The sequence below is a fragment of the Dermacentor variabilis genome, chromosome 9 (assembly GCF_050947875.1).
Source record: "Dermacentor variabilis isolate Ectoservices chromosome 9, ASM5094787v1, whole genome shotgun sequence".
In the NCBI taxonomy this organism is placed as follows: Eukaryota; Metazoa; Arthropoda; class Arachnida; order Ixodida; family Ixodidae; genus Dermacentor; species Dermacentor variabilis.
Genome location: NC_134576.1, coordinates 112,907,781 through 112,920,522, shown reverse-complemented (window position 1 = coordinate 112,920,522; position 12,742 = coordinate 112,907,781). Strand labels below are relative to the sequence as shown.

At 45.0% G+C, this 12,742-nt stretch overlaps 1 protein-coding gene across 1 annotated transcript; it reads left to right on the top strand.

Moving 5' to 3' along the window:
* The first annotated feature begins 404 nt into the window (after nt 1-404).
* Nucleotides 405-9,144, top strand: LOC142558140 (uncharacterized). Its single transcript, XM_075670299.1, has 6 exons — nt 405-535; nt 2,868-3,019; nt 4,433-4,513; nt 6,014-6,052; nt 7,387-7,437; nt 8,990-9,144. The coding sequence occupies exons 1-6, from the start codon at nt 472-474 to the stop codon at nt 9,017-9,019; spliced, it is 417 nt and encodes a 138-aa protein (XP_075526414.1). The 5' UTR covers nt 405-471; the 3' UTR covers nt 9,020-9,144.
* Nucleotides 9,145-12,742: the final 3,598 nt, after the last annotated feature.

Below are 12,742 nucleotides of genomic sequence, written 5' to 3'. Positions count from 1 at the left end.
GGTAACCATGCCAACTGACACAGGTACTTGTCCTTCGACACGAGTACAACAACGGAACACGTGCCTTGTAGCAGCAATCACGAAGAGGAAAGAGACCAGCTCTGGCCACGGAAGGTCGCAGGAGCGTGACCAGCTGTCATGCATCTTGTCTTTATGAAGCCTTTCGAATAATTCGCAGTGTTGTACACGTGCTTACAAGCAAATGTGATGTCACTTCTGTCGGGCCAAGTCCGAAGGTCGCTCTACCAAGCGTTTCGGCATCTGCCCGCCTCTTATCGTCCCAATCCAATCTGCATCATAAATGACGCGTGATCGTCAACTGCTCTTTCTCTCGCCCTCGTGTACCTCTCCTGCACGCTCGATTCTGGTCAAGCGGAACATGTCGATTCCTTTAAAAACGGCGGGCCTTGCAACGTCCTAACGGTTTACCCTTCAGTTGCGGGCACTCCTTCATTTGCTTAAGTGCCGACCATGGATTTTAGGTTTTTCGTTGCAGCGCTACTGGTGTCAGTGGTCACCATTGGATACGTGCAAGGTAAGAAAACTCCGTAATATTTACTTGCCGTACGTGCTAGTTTACTACGTCTATCTGAAACGACGTGTAATACTAGCTAACGGTGCCACCATAAATCATTGGGCCACGATTTATAACGGGCAGCCGATAACTGTGTGAAATCTAAACCATTTTATTCGAAGGCTCTGCAGACTCCACTAAAGTAAAGCCAAGGCAGTAAAGTGATCTGTGCATTTTTAAGCAGCACTCATAATAACAGCGTAAAGAAATATTGATTTAGACCTTTTCTTTATTTTAAAAAGTACTGAATGACCGGCTCATAGAAAATAAAAAAAAGTGTTGTCAATTGTTGCAAGCATTACGAGAGAGGAAATATATTTCTGTGAACCTTAACAAAAAGAACACAGATACTTACCCATTGCTGATAAAACAGGCCATATCGGACATCCGATATATCTGAGAGTGCCTTCACAAAATGGTTGCGTTTAGTAGTACCACCCATGCTGTCCTGAAATCGAAGCGTATTGGGTATCCAAGTGTTCAATTTATCCGCAATCCAATGCCAGAGCAGTACAGATTTCAGTGCGTAAGAAAAATGACTAGAGTTTCAGAGGCAAGAAGCACGACAGAAAAGGTAGATCGCTGTCATCCTTTTTGTCTCTGCCCCTCTTTCGTTTTGCTTACGCATTGGAACATGGCCTAGTCTAAATTCCAACTGCCCGACTCCCTGCCTTACACGCAGCAATGCCAGAGGTTTTGATTCTTTGCCAACATTGTACAGAACTGAAAACAAAATCACGTACACACATGTGCACACCGTTATTGAAGAGGATAGACAAGAGATGAAAGTCGAGTATATCGCACTACATATACTTTCTATGCCTTAATATAGCTACGATCGCAAACTTTCTACGAAGCGCTCTTTTGTGAAGCGGAACTTGTGTCGCTCTCAGTGGCCTTCTTCAATGGAGTGGGTGGGCCATGCTCACGTAAGCTTCACACATTAACGGGCTTGGACACTTTACTACTTCATTTAGCATCCCGAGATAAACAGTAGAGAATACAACAGTATTATTAGGCATTTGGTAACCACGGTCCCAGGAACAGATGCAAAGCTTCGAAGGAAGCAGCGAATGTGGTACCTAATTATCTCTATGTAAAAGGTTCGCAATTCACCCAACTAAAATTTTGTGCTAGTTTTCATCAGCAGGTTGCTGTAGAAGCAGCGTGAACGCTTTTGAGAAAGTACAAGCAACGACACTAATTTGTCTCGTAGCATACAGACTCATGATCAAGTTGACGCAGGTGACTTCCACGAGTAAACGGTGAAGAAGGTTGGTTAAGTTACGTTGATAAAGTCCATAGCAATTCTCACGCCATTTGGCTTTGCTACGCTGACCATACGAGACGAAAGAACCCGTGTTTTGCTGGTACTGCGCTAGCAGGTACGATGCGTCTTGCGCCACATGACGTTGCTTCAACGTCTACGTCCGTACCACGCTCACCTTGAAAGATCCTCTTCGTCTTGAGCCGCCCCTTCAAGAGGATTTTTCAAGGTGGGCGTGGTAGGGACGTAGACGTTGAAGCAACGGAACGTCGCGCAAGACACATCGTACCTGCTAACGCAGTACCAGCATACCACGGGTCCTTTCGTCTTGTCGATCAGTACCAGCTCGCCCAAGTGTAGTTCCTTCTACTTGAAAGATCCACAGCTTGCTCGACGATCTAACGCGGTTGCAAGAGACGGAGCCCCGGGGCAAGCCTGCTCACGCAGCACATGTACGATGTACAGTCGTGAGCGATAGGTGAGAGAAAATCGAAGTTATTTTTTTAACCAGCCACACGTTTTTCATGTTCCAATGAGACCTGCTAACAATTAACGAGCACGTCACCTCGTTAGTATTTATCTTCGCTCTTAACAATCGCAAGAGGCGCAAAGCTTTTAGCCCATACAACCTCTTGAGGGAAATCTATGCGTTGCCTGAGGCGCTTACCGAAGGGGTGCACAGTGTGGAAAGACGAGAAGTGGTCACGGAAACGAGTTCGGGTAATTAGAACAATTTTAAATAAATAGTGAAATTAGCAAAATCGTCCAGCGAGGATCGCTGTGTAGTACTAATGCGCGTGTTTGCGACATGTAAACAATCTGTGCCAACAATGTCTCGTAAAGAACATGTGTGCTCCAAAGGTTTATGCGAATTTGCCCGTATTTCCTGGAACCACTGTATATATATATATATATATATATATATACATATATATATACGCGTGTGTTTGTGTTTGTGTAGGTATTTGCCTCAATTTCGACAAGGAGTAATCATTCTAACTTTTGCCCGCTAACGGGCCCATGCAGGCCAAAGCGGCGGCCTCTTGGAGATTGTGCAGAAACTGCTCGATGAGAAGATTACCGATCCCCAGACCAAACAGCTAGTTATGAGCAAGTTGCCCGATATCCAGGTCTGCCTCATGGGTATGGCTTCCATGACTCCTCAAGTCGCCATGCAGGTTGGTATCGCTCGGCGTCTAGTACATTGAACATGTTGCAATATCATATACTCCTGACGTCTTCAAAAAACTTAAGAGAAACGTCCATTTTCTTTCGTTTTTCGTCGCTCAGATATGTACGTAGCCTGTGAATCGTATTCGCATAATCGCGTCGAAATAAAGCGCCGACGGGAAAAAATACGCGAAATATCTCCCTTTTGGCTGCTTAAAAGTGACATGGACAATCGAAATGTAGCCAGCGGCTGAGTGTGCCCCAGCTAAAAAAAAGTAGCCCGCTGTGAATGAATTAGTCTGACATCACGCAAAGTCGCGAATGTGGAAAGGGCTTATCGGCTTCTTGTTCGCTTCACACGGTTCACGTTCCGTTGCATCGTTACGGTATGTTGAATGCTTTCAAGTAGCACGTAGCACTAAAAAAAAGCAGTAAAATCTTGTAAACACGTTCCAGTTCATTTCGTTTTCTCGGTTCAAACGCTGGGAAACGTCGATGGCGCCGGCGATCATTGCGACAAGTTGCCGCGGAAGGCGGTCACTTCGCGGATTTTCAGTATGTTGATTTTATAGCGTCAAGTTAGCGTGTTTCAATAGTTCGCTGGCCTTCTTCTCAACTTCAAATTCCATAACGCTGAGTGGCTTTGTGCTTCGTTTTTGCCGTTCCTGCAAGTGTTATTCGATGCAACCCTTGTCCATTTTATGCGTTCTTTCCCCGTGGTTTCTTATGAAACGTATAAGCGGCGTTCTATAGTATATGAGATGATGTCAGCAAGGATGCGCAACCGCGCTTACGACACATCGGTAGTTACATGCACGAACGGCATCCTCAGTGAATGAGCATTAAAAATAATGAGTAGCAAATGTCTGTGAACATATTAGTTGGACGGTTCGCAGTGTCTCATTTCAATTACTATGTGCCGTCCGTAGGCATGTTTTACAATGTCGCTTTTCCGCATTTTATAACCGTAATAACTCAGAGCGTTTGTACCCGTCGCGCACCAATTGTGAAAGAAACAAAACTGCTTTGTAATACGTTACCTTTTTCACCATGGGACATTCCTCAAGAAAGAGGAGGTGCTGGTTTACATACTCCGATTATGGTGATTTGAATCCTCCAGGTCTCACAGTGTCTCTTGCTTTGTCTTAGATTTCGTGGGGCGCTGACTGACATTACAAGCTCTTTATGCTAGGACGCCTGCGTGTTTTCACGCAGGTGACGAGACAACGCGTGTTGGATATTGTTAGCCATGGGACAGGACCCTTCGTAATTTCAAGCGGGAAAATTTATTCAGTGATTAAACGCGAATGAAGGTGGAAACAACTGTGCCTCTGAAACTGTGTCTCATTGACGCGTGGCTTCACAGGGACAAGCTCCGCTGAACTTTTTCTTCTTTTTTGCTGTTTATCGCGGCGTTACAGGTCATCGACCAGATGATACCGGCCCTGAATACATGCGGAATGCAGTTATCGTCCATACCTGACGATCAGAAGTCGAGCGTTGTAAGTGAAATTGGTTTTCCTGGTTGATATCTTGTAATTAGTACTCGGACTATGGGGAACCCAAACTTATTCCAACGAAAGCCATCTTTCAAAGAAAAAACCAACGCGTCAGAGGGTTGTTGTCTGGCACGTATAGAACAATTAAATTTCGATTCGCACATATTAAACCTTTGGTTTTTCATATAGAAGCCATTCAATGGTTAGAGACAACATGTGAATAATCGTACTGCTCTGCCTACCACACAAAGGGGTTGATTCTGCACTGATAACGCCTTTTTCAGGAAAGGCAGAAAGAAGGTGCGTTAGAAATTAATAGGTTACGTTATCTGGTAAAGCATTATTTCATTTAGAAGGCGCCCTAAACTGCGCAAGTTAGATAGAGCTTCATTAGTGTTCTTGAGGCAAAAAATGTCAGGAAGTACACTGAACCTGCGGAAGTGAGGCCATCAAGCGCCCAAGTCGTGACCACACAGTGAGAATACTTATCCATCGTCCCGTTTCGATTATCTGTTTCTAAAGCATGCCACGAATTACTGTGTTGTTTGGCAAGTTCTTCTCTCTAAAAGCCTCCCAAGACGCAGGGCTGTCCGTACAGCTGCCCAAAGACAAATGTATTTAGCGGGCCATAATAAATATATATATATATATATATATATGTCCTGAAAGTAAAGATTATAACAGCAAGGCTCAAGATAATATACGCGTCTCGAGGACCGGCTGGCATTGTTTAAAAAAAACAAATTATAAATATTCTGGTTCATTCCTGAATGTCCGCATTATAATCTTACGCAATATATTCGACTAAATATCAAGCTTAGAAATAATAAATGCAGAATTTCTGTTCCTGTCATCTGCTCGGACACTTTCTTCCCGAAAGCGTTTTTTTTTATATATATCTGTAAGCTGCCCTTAGGGGTGTTTCCAAAATGTTGCGCTAACAGTGAGCGGGCCATACACATTGCAACACAAAAGTGGCTCCCAGATGTTGATGTCTCACGGGTCCAAAGTAGCCCATGGAAAGGAACAAGTACGATATTCGTTCGTTCACCACGTAATTTTTTGAACATTTTGACAGCCGCAAATGAGGTGTAGTAATAGGACTCACTGACTTTCCGAAGACCATGAAATGTCGTTTCATCTCCCCTATGCACACTCAAACTTGCTTTTTTCTGAACTGGAATGTTTCGAAATATAAGTATTTGTATTAGACATTTAGAGCTGCTTGTGCATTTTGAACTATCATTCAACACCTTCAAGAGCACATCAAGAATTACGGCCGTAAGGGAATTTTATGCTATATCACTACAAAAATCTTGAAATGCGGACGCATACTCCCAAATTTACAGGTCCTAAGAGTGGCCTGCAGGAGCTGGGGCTATCCAATTGTAACTGCACACAATTTTGATACTCAGTACACAAGGAGTGTCATGAAATAAAATAATTCATTTCTTAAGGGCAGATCAGTTACACACTCCACTTTCCATACTTTGTTTATTACAGTACGTGAGCTGCTCGCAGGAAGCAGTCGCCAAAGTTAAGGTAAGTACGTCAAAAAAAGGTTGCGCCTCGATAGCATGGAGGTAAAACTGTTTTCCACTCAGAGAAACGACAATATGCTCCAAATGTAACATAAGCTGTTCGTACTATTTCAAGCAGTACATAATCTTTGAATCGTATAATACAGCCGCGCATTACACGATACTAGAAACGAGCCTATGGTTATCGGCGAGACACGCTATGTATAGACTGCGTGCAGAAGTTATAGACATGAAGCCACTTTGCAGGTTTGTTCTTCAATTTTAAAGCAGACTATGCAACTTTCTTGCCTTACGCAACTACTTGCAAATCAACATAACGTGCGTTTTAAAGGCGATGGCTTCTTCAGGAATCGATTACACAAAGACATCTCGTAGGCGTACTCACAATAGCACTGCGAGCGCATGCTTATGACCGTCAAATTGTCGGGATTCAAGCGTCAAAGCCCTTCCCGCGCTGAAATAGTCCGAATGTTGAAAGCTGGAAAAAAACAAAAACAATAAACCCGCCTTCGTACTTATGCGTGTATAACGCGTTCCGCGTCTGAGCTCGTAGTAGTACGTTCGACGCCGGCTTCGGCGGCAGCCTTTAAATACTACTGGAGTGCAAAAAGAACACTCGTTTATTATGCAGTGGGTGCACATAAAAGAACCCTAAGTGGTCAGCAAAAATTTGTACCCTTATTGCCTCCCTACACGCACCCCCCCCCCCCCCCCCCCGCCGGCCTCACCGTGGCGTGCCTTTAAGCCGATGAGGCATGCAAGCAGCACTTAAGACTCCAAAATTTAATTTCAATAAACGGAAAGTTGAAAAAAAAAAGACGGCCAAAGGCTGTGATGAAGTGTTGACGTAGGCATTGAGTGGCTCGGCATGTGCTTTGTTCCCGTCATTCCATAATAAATGCTCCAACGAGAAGAAACGGGGTTAACCGAGGGGCCCGATGTTTATTAGTCATATCATAAGGAGCCAACAAACACTGACACCGAGGACAACATAGGGGAAATTAATTGTGCCTAATAAATGAAGTAAAGAAACGATAAATTATTGAAAATTAATGACATTTCGCGTTGTTTTTTCATCCACTTTCATTTCCATTAATTTATCGCTTTATTTCATTTATTAAGCACAATTTCCCCTACGTTGTCGTTAGTGTCAGTGTTGGTTGGCCCTTCTTATGATATGACAAATACAAATCGGGCCCCTCGGTTAACCCCCTTTCTTCTCGTTCTCTACCTAGAAGTAGAGCGACAAGTAGCGCCCGGGTATTTCTACTCGTGGAGCCGACGTTCGTCAGAAATACTGTTTCCTGTTCTCAAGTGTAAATACCTTGCTTACAGACTGCCACGGGCATGAGCGCCGATGATGCGAAAATTTTTGACGACGGAATGGTACGTGGGTGTTCAATAGTTCTTGAAAGTGCAATTCGACATTTGCGAGTGCTTTATTAAAGCGAAGCGGGTTTATGAATCGTACATTTGTGCATGTTGTTCATCATGTCTGTCTGTCAGGTCTGTTGTTTATCGTGTATGGTAACCATATTCGCATGCAACTGATCTGGATAAAACAACTGTTCCAACCGTAACACGAGTTTCTGGCTGCGAACGCACTTCTGTATTTTATAGCCCACCTAACCACTTGCATTAATAATTTTGCAACTATGCGCTGATTTATATGTATTTCTGCCACTGAAGAAAGAGGCATTCGTCCTGCAGTGGACTTAAAATAGGATGATGATGACGATGATTATGATTTATTTTATTTGTTATTCGTAAGTTCTACTACTGCGCTTGCAGTTTTGTGTGGCAATAACATCAGGGATATTAATACACAAACATATACATACAGGAATAAAAAAAAACGTTCCAGCTTCACAATGCCGATTAATTTTATTAGTGACGTCTTCTGTGCTTAAACGTATGCGTCATGATTCACTAAATTTATAGTGCAGTGTTATGTGTACTATGATCAGGTGATTTTTACCAATGCCTCTTAATGATGCAAAAAAATTTTTGGCGTAATACGTGACATTTCCAATCCTTGAAACGATGTGATACCTTAGCAGCCACAACTCTTTCGACGTACCTTGTAAGAGCCGTGGCGGTAGATATAATTTATCAGTGAAGTCGCATAGCTACAAACAGCAAGATAAACAAATACCTTCGAACCAAAATTAAATGGAAGAAGTGACAATTTCGTAGGCTTATGGCGCAGAATTACACAGGCACGTGGACGAAATTCCTCGAGGTATCTTGGTGTTCCACAATAAAACGCGCTAAAGTTCATAACGTTCAATATGAATGTACAGGGACGTAGGCTTTTCTCTTAAAATTGTGGCGGAAAAAATTTTCCGCTTGCGGTTGCTCTGCTCCTGAACAATCGGACTTGGAAGTGAAATCGCGTTTGACCGTCCCGATCGCTCGATGTAACGCTTTGCAATGTTACTTGTAGGTGATTCAAAAAAAAAAATATGTCGATTTGCCTGCAGCCGAGTCTCTGCGATGCACCTTCGAGCAAATAATGCAATGCAATCTGATACGACATGCTTAACGGTATTGCGGGGAACGGAATTCACAATTCACCTACTGATAGGGGCGAAGGAGAAGACAACGTCAATGCTTTTTCTTGATAAAACAAAAATAAGGAACATTGCCAAGTATTGTAGTAACCGATCAATACGATAACATTTATTAGGAAAGTTTGGTGCAAGACCGAAGCAGTGATAAATGCGCAATCATGCTCTTCTTCAACTACGAAAGAAATAGGCATTTCGCAATATGGCGCGTGGTTTTTGTAAACGTCGATGAGCCAGATAGGCGCATTAATTTAATTTTTGCAGTTCTCCTGAAAAAAAAAACGCTTTTCTCCTGGTGTCTACCTCCTCCTAGTTTGCATATCGCTCTCTTGTAGAAATGACCATATTTTCTTCTTTCTGCTTTACAGGGGTGCCTGCAAAAGGCTCTGGGTTTTTAGGATTCCGCATTACGGCGTGGTCTACTTCCATCTAGAGTCTACCTTACGATAGATTAACAGAAAATTAAGTTTTAGAAGACGATGAGGCGTGGTGTTGAATAAATTAATTTTCTGGCAATTTACAACTGCCGTGATTGCATCTACTGAAATAATGCTTTACACTCAGCCATCCAGGTGGCTACAAGGACCTTCATCCCGAGTTATCAGCTTTGTGCACACACACACACACATACACACACGCACACACACACACACACACACACACACACACACACACACACACACACACACACACACACACACACGCACGCACGCACACACACACACACACGCACGCACACACGCACGCGCACGCACGCACACACACACACACACACACACACACACACCCACACACACACACACACACACACACACACACACACACACACACACACACACACACACACACACACACACACACACACACACACACACACACACGCACGCACGCACACTTTTATGGCTAATAGCCAATGCTGGCCGGGATGCGAAACTCGACCCCGAACTAGGGTGGCTAGAATGGAGAGGTGTGAAAACCGGCCTCCGGAAGTTGGCCGAAAAACGCGTTGCTGCCACGTGATGGCGCTGCCGGCCGGGGCGCCGTTTAGGGCGCCGTTGTTTCTCGGGGCGTCTGCATACCTCCGGGCGGGAAAATGATTTGGTAGCGCTTAGTTTTTGCGTTTGAATGCGTTAAAATCTGACCAGACTTTTTTCTCTACATTTAGATGCTGAGAGAATTTAATGAAGTTTCGCTGCTCTCATTCCACATGGAAACAGCGAGCACCGACTACGCAGCCGACAAAGCAACGGTTTTTGCGATCACCTCTTGCCGAGATTAGCGCGCTTATGCCTTACCGAAAATATAGTTCATAGGAGTTGCTGCGCAAGACCAGCGCATTGGAATAACCTTGAATGCGTCGCCCGCACATAAGTCACATATTTGCGATTGTAACATTACTTTAAATGGAGGAAGTTCATGCAATATATCAACATTGTTGTGAAGAAATTCTAGAAAGTACAAAGCGCTTGCGACTTAATACATGTTTGTTGGAAATAACACAGTTATTGCATAACATCACATTTTTACAAAACGCTGGGTTTAACCTTCTTGGCTTTGTTGTGGATGGCACACTGATTTAAGCTTTTGAGGAAAAAGTGAATACGTGTTATATAATAAAACCTAGACAGCGATCCTGTTAGATCAGTGGAATGTCTCCTGCAGCCAATCTGTGGCACATTGGCTGATAGAAGCAAGAAATTATTGACAACTTTTGCGTGCAGTCGCGTAATGCTAAATGCACGAGTGAACCTGTTCTCGAGTGTCTGAATGAGGTTGTATAGACATGCTGAGGGATACAGAAGCCCCCTCCCCCCCTCCCCCCCGAGACGCGGTCCCGTATGACAACAGCAGAAGTCGGTCGAGAATACAAAGCTTGGACCATCTGCCGAAAACTCACACTAAAACCAGCCTCTTCCAGAACACGGAAAAGGTACCTATGGCTAATGATGTCGAAAGCCTTCTCCTGATCGAAGGAGCGAAGAATACCGGGAAGTTTCCTGGTATTTCCCTCCAGGAGAAGGTCCCTTGCTCATTGCTAAACCGTGAAGTTGAGTAGAGCGCCCCTGGACACTACATGCCTGGTATGGACCCAAAACAGTGCTGAGCACGGGTGTGAGTCGCGTACACTCGTCCTTACAAAGGAGAGTGATTAGGCCCTCTCGTAGAGACGCTGACAAAATCCCTTCACCGACTAGCCTGTTCACCAGTGATGTGAACAGCTTCACTAACAGTGTCCAAAATTTAACATAAAATTCGACTGTCAGACCATCGGATCCTGGACTGCGATTGCGCTTCAAAGAGTTCAAGGCCGAAAATAGCTCGTCCTCATCTATGGTTGAGTCGCACACTTGTGGCGGCTCAGCTGGTGAAGCAAACGGAAAGACAGCTGGAGGCAACTGTAGAGGCACACAAGGTCACGTAAAACTGCCTCGCCAGTGCAAGAACTCCATCTAGTGACTCGACTATGCTACCATCACTTGGATCTATTAGGGAAAAGACAGTTGTGTTCTTCCTTGGAAGATGCTTACGTAGGACGTTTCTGCTGCACCACGCTTCCATTTCCCACAGCTCTGCTCAGTCTGTGGCCCTCAAGCCGTCCCAGCGTCGCTGCAGGGGAATCCGAAGTTCCTTTCGGAGTGAGGACAGAGCCGAAGCAACACCAGGGCCACCGGACAGTGGCCTCGAGAGCAGGAGGATCGCGTCGGAGACGATTTTATTCGCCCCACGCTCCTCGTGCGCTCGAAGCTTGTCCCAAGACCTGAAGCACTCACGCACTCTGACTTTCACGTCATCCCATTCTGTGCCACTTAGATTCGCTTTGTTGTGAAGCGATCGAAATTTAGGAAACGTGAGAAAACTACAGCTGCACTATACCGACCACGAGAGTTACTTTGCACTGCACCGTGGCCTACGAGACTGACAAGCTCACGACGCCCCCGCGCTAGACACCCTACCCGCGCCCCCGACGGAAGCGCCAAATTTTACCCAAGTGGGAGGAACGTGTAGCGGGGCCTCCCTACGCAATGGCGGCGGCGCCGCGGTCTTCACACCTCCCAATTCTAGCCACCCTACCCGAACGATGCCTTCATTCTCCAACCTTGAAAGGAAACAAATAAAGAGTAAAAAGTGTGTGGAATAATTCTGCTAGGCCAAATATGTTTCTTCGCTTCAAAAGATGGACAGAGGTTTACGAAAGGTACAGTAGTCGGTACCGTTGACTGTCGCTCAAACGGGAACTGTTTAACGCGCCATCTAGATGTGAAAAAACCAGAGCGATACTGTGCATACTAGCATGACTGGCATGATACCGGTAGTGCCGCGATTATAGACCCTTTTCATCGCGTTCTCGGAGGCCCCGCCATGTTTGATCAGGTGGCGACGCGTCCATTGCTTGTCTCAGTTTACTACGCCACTACGTGATACTGGTTCGGTGCAGCAAGACGCTGCTCCGGCGTTTGCTGCCGAAAATGAGTGCGTAAACTGTAGGAAACTAGCGTCAAAGCATTGAAAGACATGTAAATATCACATAAACATTCTTCCAAGCTGATTCTAAGGGCTCGAACATTGCCGTACGATGAATGTACTCTAAGGCAGGACTTTATATTGCTTTCCAGGCCGCAAGGGTACGCACTTTATGCGATGCATTGAATTGGCATTACTGTCATTTCCTTCTTTCTTTTTTTCCTTTATTTATTGCGAAAGGCATGGGAGAGGTGGGAGAGGGCAAGGGACAAGTTGTCGTGTTTTTGGTCCAGTAACAGTGTTTCGTGTGCTATTCCTACATCATTTATTTTGAATGTAGCGACAGACAGACAGACAGACAGACAGACAGACAGACAGACAGACAGACAGACAGACAGACAGACAGACAGACAGACAGACAGACAGACAGACAGACAGACAGACAGACAGGCGGACGGACAGACAGACAGACAGACAGAGAGATAGACAGACAGACAGACGGACATACAGACAGACAGACAGACAGACAGACAGACAGACAGACAGACAGACAGACAGACAGACAGACAGACAGACAGACAGACAGACAGACAGACAGACGGACATACAGACGGACAGACAGACAGACAGACAGACAGACAGACCGACAGACAGACAGA

Bases quoted from the DNA above. Each gene is read 5' to 3' on its own strand.
- LOC142558140 (XM_075670299.1), top strand. From the start codon at position 472: ATGGATTTTAGGTTTTTCGTTGCAGCGCTACTGGTGTCAGTGGTCACC. The intron at 3,020-4,432 runs GTTGGTATCGCT...GCGGCGTTACAG, and splicing joins CTCCTCAAGTCGCCATGCAG to GTCATCGACCAGATGATACC. The intron at 4,514-6,013 runs GTAAGTGAAATT...TGTTTATTACAG, and splicing joins ACGATCAGAAGTCGAGCGTT to TACGTGAGCTGCTCGCAGGA.